This window comes from Palaemon carinicauda, chromosome 35 (assembly GCF_036898095.1).
Source record: "Palaemon carinicauda isolate YSFRI2023 chromosome 35, ASM3689809v2, whole genome shotgun sequence".
Taxonomy (NCBI): domain Eukaryota; kingdom Metazoa; phylum Arthropoda; class Malacostraca; order Decapoda; family Palaemonidae; genus Palaemon; species Palaemon carinicauda.
In genome coordinates this window covers 48522819-48547163 of record NC_090759.1, presented here as the reverse complement: position 1 = coordinate 48547163, position 24345 = coordinate 48522819, and the positions used below count along the sequence as shown (strand labels likewise).

Genomic DNA, 24345 nt, shown 5'->3' with positions numbered 1-24345 from the left:
TCTGACAGAAAGCATTGTTGTCTCTTCCGAAGCCAATCCAAGAATGTCCTCGGGTTGGAGAAGCCCTGTTTTTATATGGAGTGGCCAATTCGTGAACTGGCATGATCTGGCGTGAACGATGCGGAAACGATGCGGAATGATGAGTGAACTCGCGTGAACGTGTCGTGAACTTCACGTGAACTATGCGTGCCAATTCGTGCCATCGCGTGAACGATGCGCGAACTGGAGTGAACTGGTCGTGAACAGTGCGGGAAAAACACCAGTACGTGCCACAAAGTGGCACGCACTGGCGCGCATCAATGCGTGCCAGTGCGTGGCAAAAATGCGCGCAAGTGTCAGACAGGCTTAACTGTTATGGTTTTCTCATTCAATTCTTTATTTAATATCGAAATATATCATAAACTACACAAATGATTCCAGGATAACTTCCATATGATATTATTGATAATAATATTAATTACATTAGTTTGTAAGTTTAGGTATATGTGAATATAAGTGAGAAACATCAGAATAGAATAGTCTACTACTAGTTTCAACGAGCAGTTTGATATTGAGTTGACTTATCCTCTCGATCTCCGATATATAACCACACATAACAACTAATAAATTAAATGTGACTGATTAGATGTAACTTTCTCATTAATTCTCTAATACATGTGGTACTTTGTTTTAAACTTTCCCAAAGTTTTTTTTTAATCTTAATTTGTTACTAAATGGTGTGTAGACTAATCCTCTTATAAGATTGTCTGGTCATTTTCCCCACAACATTGTATTGAAACACGTATTTCACATAACATTTGTGAGAAAGCGTGTCACTGAAAATACAGGACTTGAATCACGTACGAGACTTGACACAATACAGATGGTGATGTTGCAACTTGCAATTATCTTTTTGCAAGACAGCGCCCAAACATTATAACCTACTTTGAATCACCTTTTATTGCTTGAAAGTTGGATTATCGCAGTAAAGTGAGTTTCACATTATCATTAGTGCCAAGTATGTTTTGGTGTAATATATGAAATATATTACAACAGGAAAAACTGATATGCTGGAATTTATTAGAAATTAATGATTGTAAAAAAATAAACCTACTATTTCTTTGAAAATAGTTGTTCAGATTATGGAATTGGAATAAATGTGGGAGTGCGCACTGTCAAAGTGTGTTGTGATAAATGAGAGTTTACAAATGGAAAGAAATTTGTTTAAAAAAAATACTTAAGCTATTAACTATAAAATTATTTTAGATTTGATCTTTATGATGTTATAATGTACAACAATAAATGAATTATTATTAATGTTATTAGAATTTTAGTGTCGAAGTCAATCTGGTGTTAACTCCATGGGTTTAGTCCTACATGGTCATTGTTGATATCCAAATCATATGATCGAAGCGAAATGGCTGCTGAAATTAAGCCTATACGTAATTCAAACCCAACCAAACCCGTCAGCACTGACAAGCCGGTGCTAGTATCTAAAATAGACGGAAATGCAGACGATGTAAATGCAGCTATCCTCTTAAATGGAGGCAGTGGAGTGATCTCCGTCAGCGATGACAAGTGAGTGCAATCCTTTTCCTTGATTCCGTATCTGGTCTTTAAATAGGGATAATCCAATATTTGACAAAGTAACTTTTCCCGATAATCTTATCCAAGGCTAATTGATAGGCTGAAAACTTTATTTCCAGATAATTGCCTTGATTTTGTTAAACTATGGGGAGGATACACTACTTAAGCCCATATTCGCAGGTATGGTAGGATTAGGGATGTTTACTCAGGTATGTTATAGGGGAGCCTTTGTTTATCAGCGGCCAGTTCCTCATGCGTTGATTAAAGGTGGACCTAACCTTTCCCACCTAACCTACAAGCCGTGTCCTTGCCTACGTACCTAATGGAGTGGGTGCCTACGCCCCCCTGCGACCCCCCTTACACTGCCGTATTCTAAGTTAGCCATAATAATACATACAGGTGGCTGCTATCATACATACACCCCGTTATAGGTTTAAGGTATTTGGAAGCTATTGTATATCAGCGGCTAGTTCGGTCAAGTTTTACTGTACTGTATTACAGATTCTCATTCCGAACAGAAAATATATGTTTTCCTGTAGTAAATAATGACCATAATGTGATTTGACCGAATTTGACCTTCATTTCAACCGCAAACAAACAGAATAACCAATTCGACTAACTTTAAATAGCCGAACTGGTTGCTGTTATCATGGATGAAATGAAGGTAAAAACTGGTTAAATCATGTTATTTTCTACAGGAAAACATATATTTTCTGTTAAAATGTTTAAATATAATGACTTTTGTGATATATATTCTGTTAAAATGATTAAATATAATGTCTTGTTCAAATTCCGTGTCACTTCATTCACGTATTTTCTGTGAATGCTAACATTAGCAACGTTACCAATGTTTACACAGGTGTTACCAACGTTACGATGTCATTGCTAACGTTAGCAATGCTACGGTAATATTAGCATGTGTATTTTAAAGCATTTTTCCATATACCCTTTACACAATATATAAAAAGGTACTAACAAACCTGGAAGTTCATAACATTAGCAACACTACATATAATGGTTCTTGTTCCGCCATTGGCTCGCTAACGCTCGCAGGAAAATAAAACATCAAGCTCATATGTACTGTCAAGCGGTAATGTTGTGCTGTGCACGCTAACATTAGCAATGTTAATCTAACATGCAATGTTACGATAACATTAGCAACGCTAATATAATGGTTCTTAAAATATGAGTTGTTTAAATTCCGTGTCACTTCACTCACGTATGTACAGTACTGCGAACGCTAACATTAGCAGCGTTGCCAATGTTACACAGCGTTACCAACGTTACGATGGCATTGTTAACATTAGCAATGCTACGGTAATATTATCATGTGTATTTTAAAGCATTTTTCCATATACCCTTTACGCAATATATAAAAAGGTACAAAAAGGGTACAGAACCTATCAAGATCTAAAAACATTAAAATTGAAGAAATGAATGACTTACCTTTATGAGCCGGACACTGGTTCTCGAGGATATATCGATACCCTGCATGAGTGTATCATGACCCCAATGTTTTTGTAAGAAGTGGTTTACAAATAATATCTTCCATGGGGCAGGCGACTTTTTCCTAAAATTGTACCCGTATACGTAGTAACAGTATAACCACACCAGCGTTTCTTTTTGGTTTTAGTTATCTTGGTTTGGGTATTACAGTAATGTACGTGAATGTCCTTCCTGTAAGATAGGAAGGAACGGCACTTGGGGCACTGTAAACGTTGAGGTACTGTATTACATTGTGTGCTTTAAGGAAATTATCAACATTGGATGTCAAATGAAAAAAGTCACCATGAAATTTAGCAAATGCTTTTAGGTATGGAGTACTGCAGCCACTACAAGTTAATATAACTTCCTCCATTGCAAAATACAAAAAAAAAAAGCTCACTTGAAATGATGAACACCTGACTAGGACAAAGGTTTCCACGGAAAAGGATTTGGTGGAAGGGGTATGAATAGACCACTTGAAGAGATAAGGGAAGGGGGTAGGGAAATATTAACCCCCACCCGTTGTGCAAACTTTCCATACGTATGGGTTTGTGATTTGTTAACGGGAAAACAACGGAGTCTAGAGGGTAAACATGAATGAACTAGAATGGGAAACTTGTCCAGAGCAAGTATTTATGTGAAATCGGGGTGTGACAACGTAATAACAAAATGAATAAAAGTAATATAGGAAGATAAAATGGAATGTATGATAAATAATATTTAATGGGAATATAAAATCGGGTGATTTTATAAGGTATCTGATAAAAAAACGTGTAATAATGGGGTCAATTGTACCATGTATACGAGGGTATTACATAAAAGGAATGGTATAGTTGAACTGGATCAAGTAATATACTTGAATAAAGTGGGTGAAGAAGTCGAATAGTTATATTTCCCGGTTAGAGAAGAAGAAATCCTATTGGTGGAGGAGGACTCTGCGCAGGTAGGCGGGGTTTTTGCGCAGAAGGTCGAAACCTGCTATGTACAAACGAACGAACGAGAAAAAACACTGGTAATGTTAGCATGTTACGCTAACATTGCCTCAGTTCTACATCATACCTTGGCAGCTCTGGTTACCGTATTTTTTCATGAGACATATCCTTTGCAACGGAGCCTCCAAAGTATATCCAGTCATACTATTTTGTCTTTTCCTCCGTTTATTATACATCCAAGAAGGTAATGTATAGAGAAGAAAAGGCTTGTTCTACCATTATATATCGTTTCCCCAGTATGTTTTCCCCACCCAAAACCCCGAGTTCCCACTGGGGGTCCCCCATTATCATAGGATATAGATACTGTATATATATATATATTAATGAAACTAATCATTTGCGACGGGAACGAGTGTCATTTTCGAAGAGAGCGGAATTTTTTCTGTAGAGAAAAGTAGTTTTTTTTCCTAGGTTACATTGGCCTGTAATACAGTAAAATAATACCGCCAGATCCTCACACGTTAATTAAAAATAGACATCAACTAACCTAAACTTTCCCCCATAACCTAACCTACAAGCCATGTCCTTACCTACTTACTTAAGGGGGGGGGGGGGGGGGGGCTGCTAATGCCTCCCTACAACTCCACTTACACTACCGTATTCTAAGTTAGACATGATAATACTGTACATCCAGGTGGCCGCTATCATACATACACCCCGTTATTTGGTCTAATTATGGAACAGAGCAATATTAGTTAGGATATTGGAACTTGCACAATGGAATAGATGGTGTGTGTTTGTGTGTATGATAATGGTCAGGTTCCATATAACTCCCTTATTTTGAACCCTATAGCTAAGAATACGGCGGTCTAAGGGGGGTTGCAGTGGGTTTCGTAAGTAGGGGATTATATGTATGATAGCGGCCACCTGAATGTATTATTATGGCTATCTTAGAATACAGCAGTGTAAGGGGGCTAACGCCCCCGTTAGGTATGTAGGTAAGGACACGACTTGTAGGTTAGGTTAGGGAGGAAAGTTTAGGTTAGTTGATGTCCATTTTTAATCAACACATGAGGAACTGGCCGCTGATATACAAAGGCTCCAAAGTAGGTAAGGGCACATGTAGTTGGATAGGTAAGAACACGTCTAGTAGGTCAGGTAAGGGGGAAGTTTAGGTTAGATGGTGTTTTATGCACGTGTTCTTGTCTGTCGTTATACAGAGGCTCGTAGTAGATCACTACAGATCCATTATTTTGAATCCCATATACTACTGGCGGAAACCTCTAATAACAGAGTTATAGATTTTAATTTAAAATTTTCCATTTTGCTCCTCCCATCTGGTTGTTCAGAAAAAGGACTGATAGGTGGTGCTTCTAACGAAAGTTACTCATTTGAATAAGTTTATATTCTAGATCTCTTTGTTATTTATTTTCATTATTGGAATATACAAAGCAATTGTAGCTCTTATTTTATTTATCATATTAATAACGAAAAGTTAGGGTGGAACACTTAACGTATTTGATATATCTAATCTGATAATGCTTAATTGTAGCCAAGTCCTTGATCGAACAGAGGCTGGAATGCGAGGTTACAACTTGCCCATTTGTTAAGCGTGTATTCATTTCTTTGTTGAGTTTGTATAATTGATAATTATCCCAAAATAGTAGCTCACAGGACTAATGCGCGCAGCAAAACATATTCTGCTTGCCTGAACATAGAATAATTGAGATAATGTTTAATTGCGAGCAAAGTGAACTGACAGCAATATTAATTACAATAATTTATACTTGTTCCATAACTGGAATACAAACCACGCTATTTAATAGGGGTATTACTTTCGGCGTAGCTGAAATGATGAGCCATTAAAATCTAACGAGGGTTTACTACCCACACCGCTAGTTAGCGGGGGTAGGGTAGGGTAGCTTGCTACCCCCCCCCCCCCACACACACACACACACCCACCTGTGCTTGAGCTCACTTTACTTTTGGCTCGGAGCGAGAGCGGTTGTTCCTCTCTCCCTCCTCGCCTATTTTGGACTGCCATTGATTTTTGTCTATTAACTTACTTTTTCTTATACTTGTATATATTCTGTATATAAACATTCTTAATGTTTGTTTATATATGTGTATAGAAATGTGGTAAGTTTCCTTTTCAGTGGTTGTGCTGTGTGATACATATACGACAACGACACTTGCGTAGTAGCAAGGCCAGCACAGTTCCACTTCGTGGGGAACGACCTCTCCCTCTCTGGTCCATCGGTCTTCCCGTTGGTATATACCCGTTAACTCGGCCGCCGCAGGGGAATCGTCATCGCTTGGACCCTCTTCATTCAACTATTGTCTTCGCCTTTTCCTCTATTCCTACGGGAAACTTGGATTCTTAGCGAAGGGAATGTGGCCTTTTAAAGATTGACTACGGTCTCTCTCTTCTCGAGGTCGTTCACCTTTACTACAACAGCGTACTATTGGGGAAGCTCCTTTCCCGTGCGCGGGTTAGGTTGCTCTTCCGATTGTTTGTCTCAATTATTTTTAGTGAAAATCTAATTGTATTTTAACTTTTCAGCTTTTTCCGTGGGGAACACTTCCCTTGGGGGGGTCAGTGGTTCTCACTATTAGTGAATATTCTTAGCTGATTTGAATAATTATAATTCTGTTTTTATTACAGTTACTCCGCTCCCCCCTTCTCCCGTGGTTGTCGTCTGGGGAAGGAAGGGCACAATACTTAATTCTTATTTTATGTTGTTCCCTCGGGGTTCCTCTTCAGAGTTCCTCCCTAGGGAATTTCTGTTAAATAATTATTTAATTTTATTTTCCCAGTTAACTATGCAGTTTTTCTTTGTTCGACTAAAGAGGCCAACGAAGCAGAGCTGTTCTGTTCATGCGTGGGGAATCTGCTGTCACTGCCGTCCCTCAGAGGACGTCGTCATGGGCGTCATCCCTTCTCTAAGAAGTACTCCCGTGACAACATGGCCAGCACTTCAGATCTTCTTAGAACTCTAAAGGAGGTTCGCCTCCAGGGGTTGGACAACTTCCCTTCTCTTCCAAGGGAAGTTTCCTCCCCAGGTGTGAGGTTGTTTCTCCCTTCAGAGGGAGAAATTCCCATATCATAATAAATTCATCGCCTTCGACTGCTGCTGCTACCCTTCGGCCAGACTTCTCTCCCTCCTTGCTGAGTTTCTCTTCCTTCAGGGGTGGAGCACGGTCTTGGTAAGTCTCTTCTACGAAGTGTTCACCTCTCTCGTTTGCGAGAGAGGCCACTCATAGAGACTCCTCTTCAGAGGATCGCTACTCCTAAGGTCAGCTTGCTGATCCACCGGCCCTAAGGGGAATCATCATGGGCGTCTTCTAGTCTTTTCTACGAAGTGTTCACCTCTCTCGTTCGCGAGAGAGGCCACTCATAGAGACTCCTCTTCAGAGGATCGCTACTGCTAAGGTCAGCTTGCTGATCCACTGGCCCTAAGGGGCATCATCATGGGCGTCTTCTAGTCTCTTCTACGAAGTTTTCACCCCTCTCGTTCGCGGGAGAGGCCTCTCATAGAGACACCTCTTCGGAGGATCAAGCAGACCTTCCAGCGCAGCCTGATCGTCCTGCCAGCTGACCTACCGATCTACCAGCGCAACCTTTTGCTGCAATGTAGTCTTTTGGACTTCGGTCCGTAACTCTAACACGTACCTTTTACGGTCCACATCGGTGGATGCTCACCCTTCCAAAGGGAACATCCCAGTTCCTGATCGTCCTGCCAGCTGAGCTACCGATCTACCAGCCCCTTCTTGTGCTGCAACGAAGTCCTTTGGACTTCGGTCCTGGACTCTAACGCAGACCTGCTTACGGTCCCCATCGGTGGATGCTCGCCCTTTTTTAAAGGGCACATCCCAGTTCCTGATCGTCCTGCCACTGGTCAACCTACCGGCTGACCCGCCAACCTACTAGCGCTACCTTCGCGCGAGCGCCGATATTCTTACGCGCGCGAACCCCGACGATCTTCCGCGCGCGAACGCCGGCGATCTTCCGCGTGCAGATACCAGTGGTCTCCCGCGCGCGCACTCGCCGACATTCTTACACGTGCGAGCGCCGACGATCTTCCGTGCGCGGGTACCGATGGTCTCCCCCGCGCGCGCCGCTACCTTTGCTCGCTCGTTCTTATATACGTGCGCGAGCACCGACGATCTTCCGCGCGTGGTTACCGATGGTCTCCCACGTGTGCGCTTGCCAACATTCTTACGCGAGCGCCGACGATCTTCCGCGAGTGGGTACCGATGGTCTCCCGTCCGGGGGTACCGATGGTCTCCTGCGCGTGCGCCAATAGTCTTGCGTGCGTCATTAGTCTCCCGCACGCGCGCCAATAGAGTAGTCTTCCGCGTGCGGGCGCCAATGATTTTCCAGGCGTGCAAGCGCTAATGCTCTTGCGCGCACCCCAATAGTCTTACACGCACGGGCCGACTGTCTTCCCCGTGCGAGCGCCTAGGGTCTCCCGCGTGCGCACCAACAGTATTGCGCGTATACGTGCCAACTTTGTTCTGTGCGCGGGCGCTGATGGTATCTTGCACGTGCGCCAACAGTCTACCGCGCGCCGATGGCCTTCGCGCGTGCGCGCTCCAATAATCTTGAGTGCGCGCACAGCCTTCCGCGCGCGGCAACTGTCTTCTACGTGCGAACGCCGATGGTCTTCCGCACGCACGCGCCAACAGTCTCCACGTAGTACTCTGACACACGCGCCAATGCTCCCACTCTTGCGCAACCAGTCACACGCTTCGGTGCATTCTAGGGAGAATGCACAAAACTATACAGTGCCTTACTGCGCGCCAGCGCTCTTCCTCACTTTCTGGGCCCTCCTGCGCAGTTACAGTCCCGGATCCATCTGCCAGCTCTTGCCAAAGAGTCAAGGCTCGCAGATCCAATGCACCAGCTCTTGCCTAAGAACCAGCGCTGGCCTACTCTCCAGGCAGATATTAAGCACCAGCATCATCCTGTGTGCCATCGCTCCAGACTCACCTACACTCGCGCAATTGTCAGTAAAAAGGAATAAAACTTTTTGGACAGGTCACCATTGCCCCATTCCTCCCCGCAAGCACATAAACATTGCCACCAGGAAAAGAGGAATAAGGCTCCACAGAAGGATTCAAGATCCCGGAGATTCCATCCTACAAGGGAATCGAATCGGGGAATCCTTAGTCCCTGTCTCTTCTGAAGTTTTTTTTTTTTCTTTTTCCTCGACAGACGACTGGCAGCAAACAGGAAAGCATCAACAGACTGATCTCTAGATCACTGTTTGCTGATGGCTAGTTCACAGTTTACTGATCGCTAGGTCGCCGATCACCAGATCGCCAAGTGCTAGCTCAATACTGATCTTTGACCTCTAGTCCCTCCAATGACTAACGATCTCCAATTGCTAGCATTTCCAATCATCGATTGCTAGTCAATAACCAGTCATCAGCTTGCTGATCACTAGATCACCGATGGGCAGCTCATCATTCTTCGATCATTGAAATCAGCTCGCTGATCTCTGACCAGCCCATCTTCAGCTTGCTGATCTCGAACTCACCATTGGCTCACAGACCACCGATTCATCGGTCATCGGTTATTTGCCAGCAGATCGTGACTCGAATTTACTAGTCAACCGCTTCCTGTAGTTCCTAGATCAGAAGTTATACAACGTACTTCTCGCTTCTGGCCGTTTGCCAGCACACTAAAGTGATCAGTAAACGTTCGATAACCCTCATCAACGGCTTGCCAACAGGGAACCACTTGCGAACACTCTGCAACTGCATAATAACCACGATACCCAACGGTTAACCATTGATTAACATTCACCAGATTGATTCTATTCTAAGGAATAGCATCAATCCCATCAGGGCGCGTGGTAAGGCTAAACGTAGCCTTCCTTTTAAATTACAGTGAACCCTCGCTACTTCGCGGTTCGACAATCGCGGATTCACCACTTCGCGGGGTTTTCCCATAACCCATATATATATACATATCGCGGATTTTCCGGAAAATTCGAAAATACCGCGAAATCTGAAGACAACCAAATACGATATTTTGTTACCTGTAATTCCATTAATACTGTAATTAGTAATATCTGCTCTTACTGATTGTTCATTGCATTACATATGATATATAATTCAGCACAGAAAGAAATAAAACACGAAAAGAGAATGTGATCATACGATAATTCAGTACGTAGTAAAATTAAATCGAACATGAAACGCAAATCAGATGCAGTCATACCATATTAGAATGGTGTGTACTGTAATGGATGTGCTTCTTTTCCATGAATCTTTTGTATGTATACGTACGTAGTACAGTACTGCATCCAATAATATTCTTTGTTGCAAAAATCACATTTCGAATAAGCGTACGAAAGAGAGAGAGAGAGAGAGAGAGAGAGAGAGAGAGAGAGAGAGAGAGAGAGAGAGAGAGAGAGAGAGAGAGAGAGGCGTAAAATAGCGTACATAAATTTTTATTATTATTGTTATTATTATTATTGTTGTTGTTGTTAATAAAATTATTATTGTTATTATTATTATCATTATTATTATTATTATTATTACTGTACAGTATTATTATCATTATTTATTATTATTACGGTATTGTACTTAATCTACGTACGTTCAGTATGCGCGGGGCATCTTCTATGAGTAACCAACGCATCATAGTACTGTAAGACGGGTTGTGATTGGTTCAAGCGCTGATAGATGACGAATCAGAACTCAAGTTTTGTTATCTAGCCTGTGATTGGTGTTTTGCCCGCATCTTCTACCCGCAGCATCAAAGTTCTCGCGGGGCTGGATCGTTCACTTTCTCTTTCCGTGTATCGCTGAGTAGACGTTCTTAAGTTTGTGAAGTTTAATCTGTGCTGTGTGCGACTGTTTTAAGTTGAACTTTTTGTTGAACTTTCTGTTAAATCCTACTGTACAATGGCTCCCAAGCGTTCTGCTTCTAGTAAGGCTGGTAGTGAGCCTAAACGCCACCGAAGGATGATGACGATAGCTGAGAAGGTTACGCTTCTCGACATGTTAAAAGATGGTAGAAGTTACGCGGCCGCCGGCCGCCATTTTGGCATCAACGAATCCACCGTTCGCTATATCAAAAAGGACGAGGCGAACATTCGAAAGACGGCTGCAATCACCTTTAGCAGATCAGCGAAGCGAGTCGTTACAACGCGTAATAAAACGATCGTACGCATGGAAGGTGCTTTAGCTGTGTGGATTGCCGACTGCCGGAAGAAGAACATAGCCTTGGATACGAACACCATCCAAACAAAGGCTTTGAGTTTATATGAGAATTTTGCTGCAAAGGAACCTAAAGACAACGACGGCAACCATGCTGAAGATGATGATGATGCAGATGATCCTCAACCAGGGACATCCACTGATTCCCAGCCTCAGAAACGTTTTTTCCGCAAGCAAAGGATGGTTCGCGAAGTTTCAGAAACGCTTCGCCCTGAAAAGCGTTTCCCTGCATGGGGAGTCTGCTTCCGCTGACACTGCCGCTGCTGAAACTTACGTGAACCAGACGTTCAAGAATATTATCGCCGAAGGTGGATACAAGCCGGAACAAGTCTTTAATATGGATGAGACTGGCTTGTTTTGGAAGAGAATGCCGTCGCGAACTTTCCTGTTCAAAGAGGAAGCCAAAGCCTCTGGCTTTAAGGCATTCAAGGATCGCGTTACCCTCGTGATGTGTGGCAATGCTGCTGGATTTTTGTTAAAGCCGGGGCTTATTTATAAGTCGAAAAATCCTCGCGCTTTGAAAAATAAAAATAAGAATCTCCTTCCCGTGTACTGGATGCATAATCAAAAAGCATGGATTACGAAGATGCTGACCTCCAACTGGTTCCACCAGTGTTTCATCCCGCAAGTCCATGAATATCTCTTAGAGAAGGGCTTGCCATTCAAGATCCTTCTCCTTATGGATAACGCTGGTGGACACGCAACTGACCTGTCGCGTGAGGGCGTTCAGGTTGAGTTCCTGCCACCCAACACCACGTCATTAATTCAACCGATGGACCAGGGGGTTATCAGGGCGTTCAAGGCCCTCTACACGAAGAATACCTTGGCGGACCTCGTTGCGTGTGTGGATGCTGCCCAAGATGACGAGGATGAAGATTTCAACTTGAAGGCGTACTGGCGGCAGTACACCATAGCCACGTGCCTGCAGAATATTCAGAAGGCACTTCAAGAGATGAAACCTGCAACCGTGAATGCGAGCTGGAAGAAGCTGTGGCCCGATATTGTTTACGACGACAAGGGATTTACTCCGTCGGAAATCCAACACTCTGCAATACGGAAATCTGTGCAGTTGGCTGCCATAATTGGAGGTGACGGGTTTGGCGACATGACGACTGAAGACGTCGACGAGTTGTTGGACTGCCATTCCCAGCCCCTAACTGACGCAGACCTCGAAGACCTGACGAAATCGGCAAGTGAGGAAGAGAGTGATACCCAGGAAGAGACCCAAGAAAATGTCGAAGAAACGGGCTTAACATTAGAACGGCTTGCCAAGTTCTGCAACCATATCAAGGAGGCGAAAGAAATGTTACAAGAGTGGGACGAGGATATGGTTCGCTCGATGCAATTCTCCAACAAGGTCGATGACATCATGACTCCCTACAGGATGCTCTTGGATCGAAAAAAGAAGCAGCGGCAACAACTTCCGATCACAATGTTCTTCCAGCCTCGCAAAAAAGAGCCAGTTCCTCCTGCTAGTACGCCTTCGGAAGAAATTGAAGAAGTTTCCCAGGAAGAAGTTGAAGAGGTGTCCCAGGAAAAGACACCTCCGTCTGAAGAGACGTAAAATACTATCATTGACTGCACAGTAGAACACATCATCAGCTTCATCATCATCATTTCTACTGTGCAGCAAATTCATCGCCATCACCATTCAAGTTTTTCTTCAACTTCTTTCGTGGTGAGTACAGTAACAATCTTTATTTTTTACTTTAATATTCTTACTGCCTGTTTTATAGTTTAGTAATGTACGTACTGTATGCATTAAGTTAAAGGGAAGGTTTTAAAAGTCTACATGTTGTAACCTATCATATTTTTTTTGTTTAAAATTTACATTTACGTACGTAAAACAATCTCTCTCTCTCTCTCTCTCTCTCTCTCTCTCTCTCTCTCTCTCTCTCTCTCTCTCTCTCTCTCTCTCTCTCTCTCTCTCTCTCTCTCTCTCTCTCTCTCTCTCTCTCTCTCTCTCTCTCTCTCTCTCTCTCTCTCTCTCTCTCTCGTAAATAGTTTTCCTGCTTTGCTACGTACAAGTACTGTATAATTTATATTTGTAAGGTAACATATTTTGTAAATGCTTTTACTGTAAATACTGTATGTACTGTATCATTATTTATCACTATCATCATGCGCGTTAAATGCCTTGTTTGTTCTGAGCGTGGTTGTTTACTGAGCGTACACGCCGTCGTTTCAGGCGGCGTCATAAAAAAAAAGATTTCATTTGGAAGTCCTAAGAAAAATACGTAAACTAAAACATTGGTAATAAAAAAATCAACATACAGTACTGTATAATCAATATAATCGATGCAAAAACTAACCTATACATATATGTGTACACTAAATGAGTTTGTTTCTTCATTATAATCAGAGATGAACGTAAACAAAACATTGGTTGCCATTTTTTATCGTGCTTTTTAGGTGTTTAGGAAACGCATGATATAAAATCGCCTTTAATATTTGTGCCTGTTTTAGTTTAGGGTGCTGTAGTACATGCATTAAGTGTTCTGTACATTAAAGGGTGGTTTGTTAACAGTACTACGTACAAGGGAAGGTTTTAAAAGTCCGAATATACATGTTAAATAAATAGGTAAATATGATGTCACTACTTCGCGGATTTTCACCTATCGCGTCCGCGTCTGGAACCTATCTACCGCGATAAACGAGGGTTCACTGTAATTCTCTCTCAGAGAAGAATTCTTACACTGGGTATCGCGCCTGATCCTTTACGACACAAGTCAAGACTCCAGCGTCGACAATCTTCCATGCTAAAGGATCACCAAGGAGCTGTCCCTTTGGGTCGGTCCACACCATGTTGGAGTTCGATCAAGGCCTAAGACCTCAGGTCTTCATTTGCAAACTGGACCTGAAGGACACTTACTCCCAGGTCCAAACCATCCATCTAGAAAGGTTGGAAGATTCAGTCTAGACAAACAAGAAACACCAGTTCAAGGCACTGTGCTTCGGTCTTTCCACTACATCCATCCTGGTCTCACAGGATCGGCTTCTGTCACCGCTCTCTCGGGACGACTGACTGACCTTAGCAGACTCAGTGGCAACCTTGCATTAACACTGGAACTTCTGAAGTCTTTTTACCAAGATCCAGTGATCAGGGTAAACCTACGGAAATCTTCCCTACTTCCCTCCCAGGAGACTGGTGTATCTGGGAATGATTCTAAACACCAATCTCCACAAAAACCTTCTCGGAACGAGAACGACTTTCATTCCAGGAGACTTGAGTCGGAAAAAGAAGAAAGGAGGGACCATAGTGCTGCACCACACGACCTCAGCCCTCTGGACAAAGCCTGAAGGTACCTTCACTTGAATCTCTTAAGAGATGAAGGCCAACTTTCCAGTCCTTCAACAGCCTAATCGGTTCCTGACAGACCACTCAGTGATGTGATGGACGACACACCACATAGAGACTCACATCGACAAGCAAGTAGGAACTGGTTTGTAGCCTCTTCCCATCTAATAGTATAAACACTAAGATGGGCCAAAGTCCGTTCGGTACCACTTTCAGCTTGCTTCATTCCAGACTGGAAGAACGTGCTCGCCGACAATCTACGCACAGCATCTCAGATAAGGTATACCGAATGGACTTTGGATCGCCATGTAGCTAACAAAGTCCCAACCTTATGAGGTCCTCCAACTAGGGGGCTGTTTGCAACGCTCCTGAATCTCAGGCTACCGTTGCTCACCAGCCCTAGACCCCAAGGCTCTCTGGCAACAACGGTGGGTACAACAATGACGTTTACGTCTCGTCCCTGTTTTATCTGGAGAAGGGCACCCAACAAGGCTAGAACGTCGGTCAACTTCTCAAGGACTCTCCTAGCTCCGCTATGACATTATGCAGAACGGTTTCCAAACCTTTTGCAACTCCTGATAGAGCTTCCAAGAGAACCCTCTTCACATAACAGACAACCCACTTCGACACCTACCACAAGCTATAGCTTTGCTATGATTGTACGCCTGAAGACTACCACCTCTTTGCGAAAAGGTCGTCTAGATATCTGAGGAATTCCTCAGCATCAGTCTACCAGGCAGTATCATGTCTTGTGTGGTTGGCGTCATGTGAAAATGTCTCTCCACTCGATACCTCGATTCCAGCAATAGCGGAATCCTCGAGTATATGCAAGAAGAAAAGACCCCCTATTCAGTTTTGACAGGTAAAGATGATCACTCAACCTTGATCCTTCACCTTCAAACTGAAAGAAAGGGACACCCTCTCATCGATAGACTTTTCCTAACTCATACGGACTTACAACTTGTCTTTCCCCAGTCGGAATTGAGACCTTCCTCTCAGAACATGGTTCAAATCTCCGATTCCTGAAGAGACCTCCTTGTGTTCCACTTCACCAGGCAACAAATTTTCTCCTGATTTAGGAACACAATGTTCCTACACACTTGGACAGCAACCATACGAGTTAAGGAACTTCATGGTCTCTCTTTCGACCGCCTATCATTGAGAAGGGTGAAAGACAATGTTCAGTTTCGTCCCTGAGTATGTCACCAGACACAGTCTCCAAAGGTGACGGATCCTACACAAGTCTCAACTAGGTAAAGGACGATCCAGATCATCTGTTACTGTACCAAGGGTAAGGTTTGAGACTACCTAAAGAAAATGGCAACAGCCTGCCCGGGTCCCTCTTCTTGTCAGGATTGGGAGAGACTAGAGGAGGATCACTGAAACATCATCTCGACATGACGACTCACAGTGTCAGGGGCATAACTATGCCCCTGGTCCTTCTTAGCAAATTACTCTGACGCAGGTTTTACAAGAAAGAATATGAATGCTCCAGGTGACTTTCACAACCTTTCTCCTGCAACACATGACCCACAGGAACTCGATACGATCTCTATCGCGATTAATGGGGACCAGAACCGACCGCGATAGGTGAAAAACTGGGAAGTAGGTTCCCTCCCTATTTTTGGAATACGTACATTTTTTTGTGTACATGTACATGTATACTGTATATAATAACAATAAGTGTATATTAACCCTATAAATGCATATGTTATCATTAGAACATTAAAGAATCATGTAAATAAATATTGATATAAATTATATACTGTACATAAAATATAGTACCCCGTACTGTACTGTATAAATACTGTAATATAAATACAGTCCTGTATTTAATACATTACGTATACTGTATGTAAATTTACAATTATACATAAATAATATATAAATAGAGTGTAAGTGTACATGTACATACATATGTAGATATAAATGGTTTATGTGTATATACTGTAGATATGTTTTTAGAACTCTTTTATTCTTATAACCAGATACTGTACGTAACTCACCTCTAACAATGACGATGAAACACCTGTGCAGTATGATGGAGGTGAAGAAGATGAAGATGAATTACTGCACAGGTTAATGAGAGCTTTACTGCTCCTCAGGTGACGCCTCATCGTCATTTGATAGAGGCGGTGGATTGTCAATGACAGCTTCCGATAGAGGTGGAGAAACTGCAGGAGGTGGCGTAGTGGCTTGGTGGGAAGCCGGAGAGGCAGCAGGAGGAGTATCTGATGCTTCTGCTGAAGGTTTTTAAACATCTGACTTAGCCGGTGGATATATATATAGCTTAAGTCCCTGACGTCACTGCAGAAATTTAAAACTCGCGGGAATCACAGATTGGGTAGTTAGGTGTAGCGCCACCACTCGCCAGGTAACTGTAACCATTCCATGAATCCTCTGATCTTCCCTGCCGCCATTGCTTGCGACATCATTGGAATATTCACTCGTTGTAACCTGGATTTTTGCTGTATCTTTGGTGATGTACAGATTTTGGTTATTGGCTTTCGCTTGATTGGATTTTGCTTACGGATTCTCTTAAACCTTTTTTGATTTGGATCAACTTTGACCTTTGCTTGTTTTTGATCTCTCTTAATTTTTCCAAAATGGCTGACCCTTCCCCAGTTTATAGAAAGTGTATGAAAGGCTGTAAGACCTGCCTTCCTAAAGCCTCTATCGATCCCCACTCCATTTGTTGTACTAAATGTAGAGGTAAAGTTTGTCAATTAATGGATCGATGTGATGAATGCCTTTTATTGTCTGAGAGTGAGTGGCTGGATTTCGACTGCTACTCTCGTAAGTTAGAGAGAGATGGAGATAGACGTCGTTCTTCTCGATCTAGAGAATTATCCTCTTCCCATGTCATTGAACCTATTCCTTCCCCTGTAGTGGTTGTTCATGATCCCCCTACTGTTACCGCTGAGCCTACACTTAAGGACATGATGATCGTGATTAAAGCCTTTGGTGTTAGGGTCGAGTCGCTTGCTATGGACAAGAATCAACTTATGTCCGAGGTTAATCAACTTAAAAGTGCCAGTGTTAATGCTATAAGTGCGGTTAATGTGTTCAGTGCTGTGGAGGGTGCGTCTGCTCGAACCTGTCGTTCACCTAGCCTTAGACCTCTTCCAAGCTCCCCAACCCCTGGGAGAAGGAATGTCGATCGGCGAATGGGAACGAGAGGCGTAGCCGCTCGAGCAGGCGTCCCCTCGAGCGTACCTGATGATGTTTCACAGTACGTTCGCCCTCACCATGGGAAAGGTGAGGTTAAGTTTATCTCATCGTCGGATGATACAGTAGTCAGCAAGCAGTCGAATCATGACTGGCGTCAAGTTTCTAGACCTCTTAAGAGGAAAATGGTTGCAGTGGATCAGCGTCGCGATTTATCGCCTCAAGCGCCTGGCTGTTATCATTGAGAGAGTCCAGAGCCTTTTCTTTCGTCTGAAGAAGGATCTCCTGCCAAACGTCCTGTTAGAACGTCGGGCTCTGTTAAGCGTCCAGCCCAGCATGTTGCTGAATAAGTTCCTGAATCTGTTATTCCGTCTGTTCATGCTCCGCCGCTACCGTCTGACTGGTTGGCGTCTTCTGGGCGATTGTCGCGTGACGCGAGCGATGAAGAAGGCAATTTTGTTGCTGAAGCTCCCGCTCCAACTTTACCGCAAGTTGATCCTAAGTTGTTGTTATTACAGGACATGCAGCTTACGCTGTCCTCGTTTATGCAGTCGTTTCACTCTACTGATAAAGGAGTAACTCAACAAGCTTCCGAACGTCGGGAAGCTTCGCAGCTTGGACGTTGTAAATCCGATAAGCTTAACCGCAAACGTCAAGCTTCCAGGCGTGAAGCTGAGCTTCTAGCGAACGTAGAAGCGTGTGAAGGCGTTCGCCATGCAGTTAAACGTGACGCCGAACGTCAAGTTAAGCGTGACGTCGAACGTCAAGTTATGCATGACGCTGAACGTCAAGTTGAATGTGACGTCGAGCGCCAATCACGTGACGCCAAGCGTCAAGTTGATGCCAAATGTCAGGCTGTCGAACGTGACGCCAAGCGTCAAGATCGCGCAGTCAAAAGTCAGGCCCACAAAGACATCGTTACTTCAGTTGGACTCTTGTTTGAGGAAGAGGTTGATGAACACCTTTCCTTAGCTGACTTTTTGGAAGACTTCTCGGAGGGAGAAGAGCCTAAGACCACACAGCATTCTTTGGATCTTAGGAAAATCATGAAAGTGTTTACGGAAGTTTTTCCTAATCACTTCGTTCCTGTTGCTCCACGCTCCCCCCCTTCTGAGTTTACCCTGGGGTCGGCAGCTCAGGCGCCTATTTATACCAAGATGGTTCTTTCAAGATCGAAAAGAGCCTTAAGACTGTTGGGAGACTGGCTGCAGTCCAAGAAAAATCTTGGCAAGTCTTTCTCTTTCCCTCCTACTAAACTAGCTTCCAGGTCAAGCGTGTGGTACGAGACAGAAGTTCTCGGCTTGGGAGTTCCTTCCTCTGCCCAGGGCGACTTCTCAAGCCTTGTAGACTCTTCTCGTTGGTTGGCCATGCGACGAACTAAGTTTTACTGGACAACTTCTGAACTTGACCATCTTCTCAAAGGCGTCTTCAGAGCCTTCGAGGTTTTCAACTTCCTCGATTGGATTCGGGAGCCTTGGGGAAGAAAGTTGCGACTTTTAAGAATTCTGACACGGACAGTATTATTCAGATAATGTCGTGTATGGACAAAGCTGTTAGAGATGGCTCTAATGAATTAGCAGCTCTTTTTATGGCTTGAGCGCTTAAGAAAGAGCACAAATGTGTTCTTTCCTTCCCTTGGGTGTCACCCCATGTCAGAAGTCTGAATTGCTGTTTGCACCTCTGTCTCCATCTCTGCTTCTGCAGGAACTTGTGAAAGAGGTTGCTTCTTTTTTAACTCGGAAGGCTACCCATGATTTGGTCGCCAAGACAGTATGGAAAGTTCTTCCGACTTCTTTTACTAGCCGTAAACCTAAAGTAGAGACACCTTTGCCTCATTTTGCACAGCCCTTTCGAGGTAGACCCGTCAGTAGAGGTTACCCCAGACCCGACGGAAGAAGAGCTAAAAGGAGGGGATCTAGAACTGGGCGAAGCAGAGTCTGACTGCTTTCGCCTTCAGACAGCAGTAGGGGCCAGACTAAACTTCTGGCAACCCTGTAAGAGAAGGGGAGCAAACCCTTGGTCCGTTCTTTTGCTGAAGGAGGGTTACAAGATCCCTTTCATAAAGAAACCCCCTCTTGTTCAAGATCCAATAGATCTCTCTCCCAGATACCGAGAGGACTCAAAGAGGCAGGCATTGCTGCTACAAGTATCCCTCTTGTTGCAGGAAGGGGCAGTAGAGAGGGTGCAGGACTTACAGTCACCAGGATTTTACAACCGCCTATTCCTGGTCCCAAAAAACTCAGGGGGGATGGAGACCAGTCCTGGATGTAAGTGCCCTCAACGCTTTCATTTAGAAAGCAAAGTTTTCGATGGAGACTTCGAAAACTGTGCTAGCAGCAGTAAGAAAGGGCGACTGGATGGTCTTGTTGGACCTCCAGAACGCCTATTTTCATATCCCCATACATCCGAGTTTCAAACGTTACCTGAGGTTCGTTTACGGGAAGGAAGTCTTCCAGTTTCGAGCCCTGTGTTTCGGCCTCAGCACCGCTCCTTCCATTTTCATGAAGCTGATGCTAAATGTGGTGAGCTTCCTGCATTCAACAGGTATCAAAGCCTCACTGTACTTGGACGACTGGTTACTCAGAGCGTCTTCCTTCAACCGCTGTCTGGAGGATCTACAAATGACACTGAGATTGTCAAGGGAACTGGATCTTCTTGTCAACATAGAGAAGTCCCAACTGATTCCATGCCAGAAGATTCTTTATTTAGGGATGGAGATTCACAGGTTAGTTTTTTGGGTTTTTCCATCTCCTACAAGGATAGAACAAGTCCTCCTAAATCTTCGTCTCTTCCTAGAGAAAAGAAAATATGCGGTAAGACAGTGGATGAGTCTGCTGGGAACACTCTCCTCACTGGAGCAGTTTGTCTCCCTAGGAAGACTAAATCTCCGCCCTCTTCAGTTTCTCCTCAATTACCATGGGGACAAGGAGAAGGGTTTAGAGACGGAAAGTATTCCACTTTTAGAGTCTGTAAAAAGTTGCCTCCATTGGTGGAACGACCCAATCAAACTTCAGGAGGGTCTCTCGCTGGAGCAAAGGAGCCCAGACCTTGTGTTATGTTCCAACGCCTCGGACTCGGGGTGGGGAGCAACACTGGGCAAGCTGGAGAGCTCGGGTCTGTGGATGGAAGATCAAGAGAGCCTCCACATCAACCAGAAGGAGCTGTTAGCAGTCCTGTTAGCCTTTCAAGGTTTCAAAAGTTCAGTTTTAAACAAGGTGGTGCAGGTAAATGCCGACAATACCACAGCTTTGGCATACATATCCAAGCAGGGCGGAACACATTCGAAGTCCCTTTACAAGACTGCAAGGGAGCTTCTAGTTTGGGCAAAGAAAAGGAATGTAACCTTACTCTCACGGTTCATCCAAGGAGAGAAGAACTTGATGGCAGACAGCCTTAGCAGGAGAAACCAAGTTATTCCCACGGAATGGACTCTGCTTCAGGATGTTTGCAAGAAACTATGGCGGATTTGGGGTCGTCCGTCCATAGACCTTTTCGCAAACTCCAAAACGAAGAGGCTACAGACCTACTGCTCCCCAGTGCCAGGTCTAGAAGCAGTCCACATCGACGCTTTCCTGCTGGACTGGTCTCACCTGGACTTATATGTGTTCCCTCCATTCAAAGTCCTGTACAAAGTATTACAAAAGTTTGCCTCTCACGAGGGAACCAGATTGACTCTAGTAGCTCCCCTCGAGAGAATGGTTCACCGAGGTACTTCAATGGATGGTGGACATACCAAGAAATCTGCCAATACGAGTAGATCTACTCAGACAACCGCACTTGGAAAGGTTCCATCAAAACCTACCAGATCTACGTCTAACTGCCTTCAGACTATTGTAAAACTCGCAAAAGCTAGAGGCTTTTCGAAGGAGGCAGCTAAGGCTATCGCTAGAGCAAGGAGGACCTCTACTATCAAGGTCTACCAGTCCAAATGGGAGGTTTTTCGAGATTGGTGCAGAACTAACTCGATATCCTCTTCCATTACCTCTCTGACCCGAATTGCTGACTTCTTGTTAGACCTTAGGAGAAAACGCCAGTTTTCTTCCTCTACTTTTAAAGGGCACAGGAGCATGCTAGTGACTGTCTTCAGGCAAAGGAACTTGGACCTCTCTAGCAACAAAGACCTTCAAGGCCTTCTCAAATCCTTTGAGACTTCTAAGGAGCGTCAACTTGGATCACCAGCCTGGAATCTGGATGTTGTCCTGAAGTTTCTCATGAGTGACAGGTTTGAGCCCTTACACTCGGCTTCGTTTAAAGATCTCACTTTAAAGACTCTTTTCTTAGTCAGTCTAGCAACAGCTAAAAGAGTCAGTTAAGTTCATGCCTTTAGCAAAACTATTGGCTTCAGGAATAGCAAAGCTATCTGCTCTTTACAACTTGGTTTTCTAGCCAAGAATGAACGCCCATCTCATCCATGGCCGAAGTCTTTCGAGATTCCAAACCTTTCCGATGTGGTTGGTGAGGAAATGGAGAAAGTCCTGTGCCCTGTAAGAGCACTTGAGTTCTATATAAACAGAAATAAAAAATTACGAGGCAAGTCAGAAGCTCTATGGTGTTCAGTCAAGAAACCATCCTTACCAATGTCAAAGAATGCACAGTCATATTTTATCAGGCTCTTGATAAGAGAGGCTCACGCTCACTGCGGTGAGGCAGACCTCAAGCTGCTGAAAGTGAAGACACATGAAGTCAGAGCTGTGGCAACTTCTGTAGCTTTCAAGCAGAATCGATCTTTACAGAGCATTATGAACACAACCTTTTGGAGGAGTAAATCTGTGTTCGCCTCACATTATTTAAAACGTGTCCAGACTCTTTACGAGGACTGCTACACTTTGGGACCATTCGTAGCAGCGAGTGCAGTAGAGGGTGAAAGCTCTACCACTACATTCCCCTAATCCTAATACCTTTTTTCTCTTGGAACTATTGTATTTTATGGTGGTTTGTGTAGATTTGTCGACAGTCTTCCACAATCATTGATTTTAGCAGGTGGTCAAACTTGTTCCTTGAGAGCGCCCAGAACAAGGGTATTAGTTGAGGTCCTGTCATATTGAGGTAATTACACCGTTTTGAGAGCTCCTAGAGATCTTTCAGCCCCCTGGGAGGATCGCTGGATCTCATAAGGATAGCGGACTAATGAGGCAGAGAATCATAAAAGTCAGCTTCCTTATCAGGTACGAACCCCTAAGCTTGTTTTTTAAAACTCTTGAGTAATATTCCAACAATGTTTGCAGTCTCTGACCCTCCACCAAGGGTGTCAATCAGCTATATATATATATATATATATATATATATATATATATATCCACCGGCTAAGTCAGATGTTTTAAAATGATATTTTTATAATAAAATAATTTTTTGAACATACTTACCCGGTGGATATATATAATTAAACTCCCTCCCTTCCTCCCCTCTAGAGATCTATGGGCATGGAAGATCTGAGGATTCATGGAATGGTTACAGTTACCTGGCGAGTGGTGGCGCTAGTAGTACACCTAGCTACCCAATCTATGATTGCCGCGAGTTTTGAATTTCTGCCGTGACGTCAGGGACTTAAGATATATATATATCCACCGGGTAAGTATGTTCAAAAATTTATTTTATGAAAATATCATTTTCGTTGCTTTAGGAACATTGTGATGGGAAGTTGTTGACGTTTTTTCATCTGAGCAAAGATGCTCTTGTACCACGCCATTACACCGTCAATATGGTTACTAAATTCTATGGCTCTGACCATATCGTCAATTTCCTGCGCACTTTTTTGCTGAGCTCTTGCAGGTTGTCCAAGGTAAAGCCATGTTCTTCAGCTTCGTCATCATCGCCGACGTTGGCTGCCTCTTCTTCTTCCTCACTCGCTGATCTTTTCATTTCAACAACGTTCTCGTCGGTTAGGGGCTCCGAGGGGCACTCGATCAGTGAGTTGACGTCATCCGTCGTCATGTCAGAAAAACCTTCGTTGGCTACTAACCGTGCCAGCCTCACAGCCTTATCTACGGCGGAGTGGTGAACATCTGGCGTAAATCCCTCATAGTCATGAACAATGTCTGGCCACAATTTTCTCCAACTTGCATTCAATGTTTGCTGTTTCATCTCATTAAAAGCTTTCTGAATGTTGGCCAGGCACGTTGCAATGTTGTATTCCCGCCAATATCTCTTGAGGCTGAAGTCCTTGTCGCCTTCGTCGATGGAGGAGATGAGGCCCTCCATCGTGGACCTCGTCCCGAATCACCCCCTGATCCATTGGTTGTATGAGGAAAGTGGTGTTGGGGGGCAGGAACTCCACTTGTACCCCATCATAATGGAGATCCGTTGCATATCCTCCTGCACAGTCCATCAAGAGGAGGACCTTAAAGGGCAGCCCATTCTTTGCGAGGTACAGCTTCACCTCTGGGATAAAGCAGTCGAGTGTGAGGGCTTTGGTTATCCAGGCCTTTTTATCATTTTGTTTTTGTTTTTCAAAGCCCAAGGATTCAAGGACTTGTAAATTAAGCCAGGCTTGAGCATGAAGCCTGCGGCATTGCCGCATATGAGGAGAGTGATGCGATCTTTGTGGGCCTTGAACCCTGGCTTCTTCACTTCGTTCTTGTAAAGAAACGTCCGGGACGGTATCCTCTTCCAGAAGAGGCCAGTCTCATCCATATTGAACACCTGCTCCGGGAGATAGCCACCTTC

General features: G+C 43.9%; 1 protein-coding gene across 2 annotated transcripts in view; it reads left to right on the top strand.

The window, feature by feature from the left end:
- Nucleotides 1-1179: 1179 nt before the first annotated feature.
- The window catches only part of LOC137627721 (WD repeat and FYVE domain-containing protein 2-like), a 123781-nt gene continuing 100615 nt past the window's right edge, over nt 1180-24345 (top strand). The window contains exon 1 of one of the 2 annotated variants that reach the window (XM_068358980.1): nt 1180-1557. In XM_068358980.1, coding sequence (XP_068215081.1) covers nt 1397-1557 — 161 coding nt within the window. In that variant the 5' untranslated portion in view covers nt 1180-1396. The remainder of the gene's footprint in view (nt 1558-24345) is intronic. The other variant, XM_068358981.1, reaches the window with a different exon arrangement.